Source organism: Morone saxatilis, unplaced genomic scaffold (genome assembly GCF_004916995.1).
Source record: "Morone saxatilis isolate NCDOM2014 unplaced genomic scaffold, NCSU_SB_2.0 Contig8, whole genome shotgun sequence".
In the NCBI taxonomy this organism is placed as follows: Eukaryota; Metazoa; Chordata; class Actinopteri; family Moronidae; genus Morone; species Morone saxatilis.
The window spans coordinates 17,736,513-17,738,769 of record NW_023340257.1 but is presented as its reverse complement, the minus strand read 5'-3'; the positions used below and the strand labels follow the sequence as shown (position 1 = coordinate 17,738,769).

General features: G+C 35.4%; 1 protein-coding gene across 1 annotated transcript in view; it reads right to left on the bottom strand.

Moving 5' to 3' along the window:
* Positions 1 to 2,124: 2,124 nt before the first annotated feature.
* Positions 2,125 to 2,257, bottom strand: part of LOC118342047 (extracellular calcium-sensing receptor-like) — a 10,775-nt gene continuing 10,642 nt past the window's right edge. The window contains 1 exon segment of the mRNA XM_035680472.1: positions 2,125 to 2,257. Coding sequence (XP_035536365.1) covers positions 2,125 to 2,257 — 133 coding nt within the window.

The following is a 2,257-nucleotide window of genomic DNA, read 5'->3' as shown; positions in this document are numbered from 1 at the left end:
TACAATTTTATAAACTCATTCTCTGTATATATGTATATATAGCACTTTCCAAAAAAGCAATTCTGAAGTGCTTCACAGTTAACAAAAACAGATAATCAACAATAAAAGCAATAGAAAAAGAATGCATAATGGTACTCATAGACGCATAGTATAAGCGAGTAAGAATGCAATTAAAAAGCAGATACTAATTAAAAGTAGTGTAAACAACAAAACAAAACTTCAACAAGGGCTTTTTTAAAATACAGACTCAGCTTACTTGACAATGAGGGGGAGGCAATTACATAGTGTTGGAGCAAACAGTAAAAGCATTGACCCCCTTTGTTGTGAGCTTAGACAATGGGACATTTAAGATTGGTCTGCAAATCTGAGGAAGTATTGGGTTATAAAATCAGAAATAATAGAAGTGTAAGGCTTTGAATGTGATGAGGAGGATCTTGAACTGAATTCTGAAGCATACAGGGGGCCAGTGTAAGTGTGCCAAAATGTGCTTGCATCGTTTAGTATTAGTCAAAAAGCCTACCAGAAAATTTGGAGTTACAGTAATTCAGGCAGGAGGAAAAAAAGCATGAATGAATTGCTTTATGATATTATTAGGCAAGACTGAGCTGATTTTGGCAATATTTCTGAATATTTCTGAAATATTTCTGTAAAGCATGAATGAATTGCTTTATGATATTATTAGGCAAGACTGAGCTGATTTTGGCAATATTTCTAAGCTGCACAAAACAGGACTGAACTAATTTCTTAATGTGGTCATCAAAATTCCGCTTCATGGTTCAACACCATGATTTCTAGATGGTTTTATATTCTTTGCCTGAGATGAGGACTAATAGTCTTTGGAACTTGGTCTGGTCCAATGACCAAGATTTCTGTTTTGTCTGTATTCAGCTGTAAAATATCCAGTGACGTCCAATATTTGCAGCAAGGCAGTGTATAGTATCAAGATTAATAAAGTTGTCAGAATTAAATGATAAATGAAGCTAGGTGTAATTGGCATAACAATAATATAACTAAGAGGGAGCATATACAAGCTGAACAAGATGGGTACCAGGATTGACCCCTGTAGAACCCCGAACAACAAATGTGCCAACGATGAAGCAGATTCAAAGGGAAATTTAAAGATTGGTCTGTAAAGGGGTGTTGGATCAAGACCAGGTTTCTTGGTCATTCTTGGATGGATACAGGCTTGTTTAAAATTGTCTGTGAACAAACCAGAGGACAGAGACTCATACAATGGAAATAAGACAAGGGGCAGTGACTTCTAGTACCACTTCTAGTGGTAGAATGTCAAGGCCACTGAAAGACAAGTGAAAGTGTGACACAATATCAAGCAGATTTTTCAGGGAGATTGGGGTAAATTCACATAGCAATTTGGAGGAGGCATATGGAGAAGTTACGCATAAGGTAGGAGGCATTATGGAGGCCTTATTACCCTGAACCTTTTCAACAAAATAAGCTTAAAACTTTAAACAGTGAAAGGAGTATGATTTACAAGTCGATCAATGGTGTTAAACAGAACTCATGAGTTATCCTTTTTTGTGCTTGTGAGGTTTGTAAAGTACCTTATTGTCCTTTTTTGACTGATAAACTATAAGCAGATAATTATCTGTCTTTGTGTGTGTCACCATGGCTTTGACTGGTGCCTTGGCCTTGTCCTAATGGGAGCAACATGATAAAAAACTGATAAATATCAAACTGATCAACCAGGTCATTCACATCATAAAAGAGAAAACAAAGGAGAAATCATCAGCAGAGGTCTCATTAAAGATGAAAGAGTTTAGTGTATGTATGGGGAAGGACTAGCTGCTTAAAGGGTAATATCACCCATGACAACTGTGTGGTCAAAGCTGAACTCTTTTGGGTTGAGAATGAATAAATGAACCCATAATAAAACCTAAATCTAGAACGTGTTCTATATTGTGGTAAATGCTGCAATCTCAATATGCTATTTCACTAATCAAATAATATACAGTGGAAAAATATTACAGTAGCACTATGCAAGTCTTCAATAAAATGAAGATAGATGTCTACTTAAAAGTCTGGTCAACAAATTAACATGTAAAATTATGATAGCACTTGAATGCTTTTGCCAACATATTATTGGCAAAATCCATATTGTAGTTTTCACAATGATTTAGGTGTCCCCTTCCCCATCATATTCCTTTTTGTATTCTTCTCTGGTTTCACTAAGATAATATAACATTTTGGAATAAAAATACAAATGAGCAGTCCAAAACTTGAAGCCAGAATAGCAAAT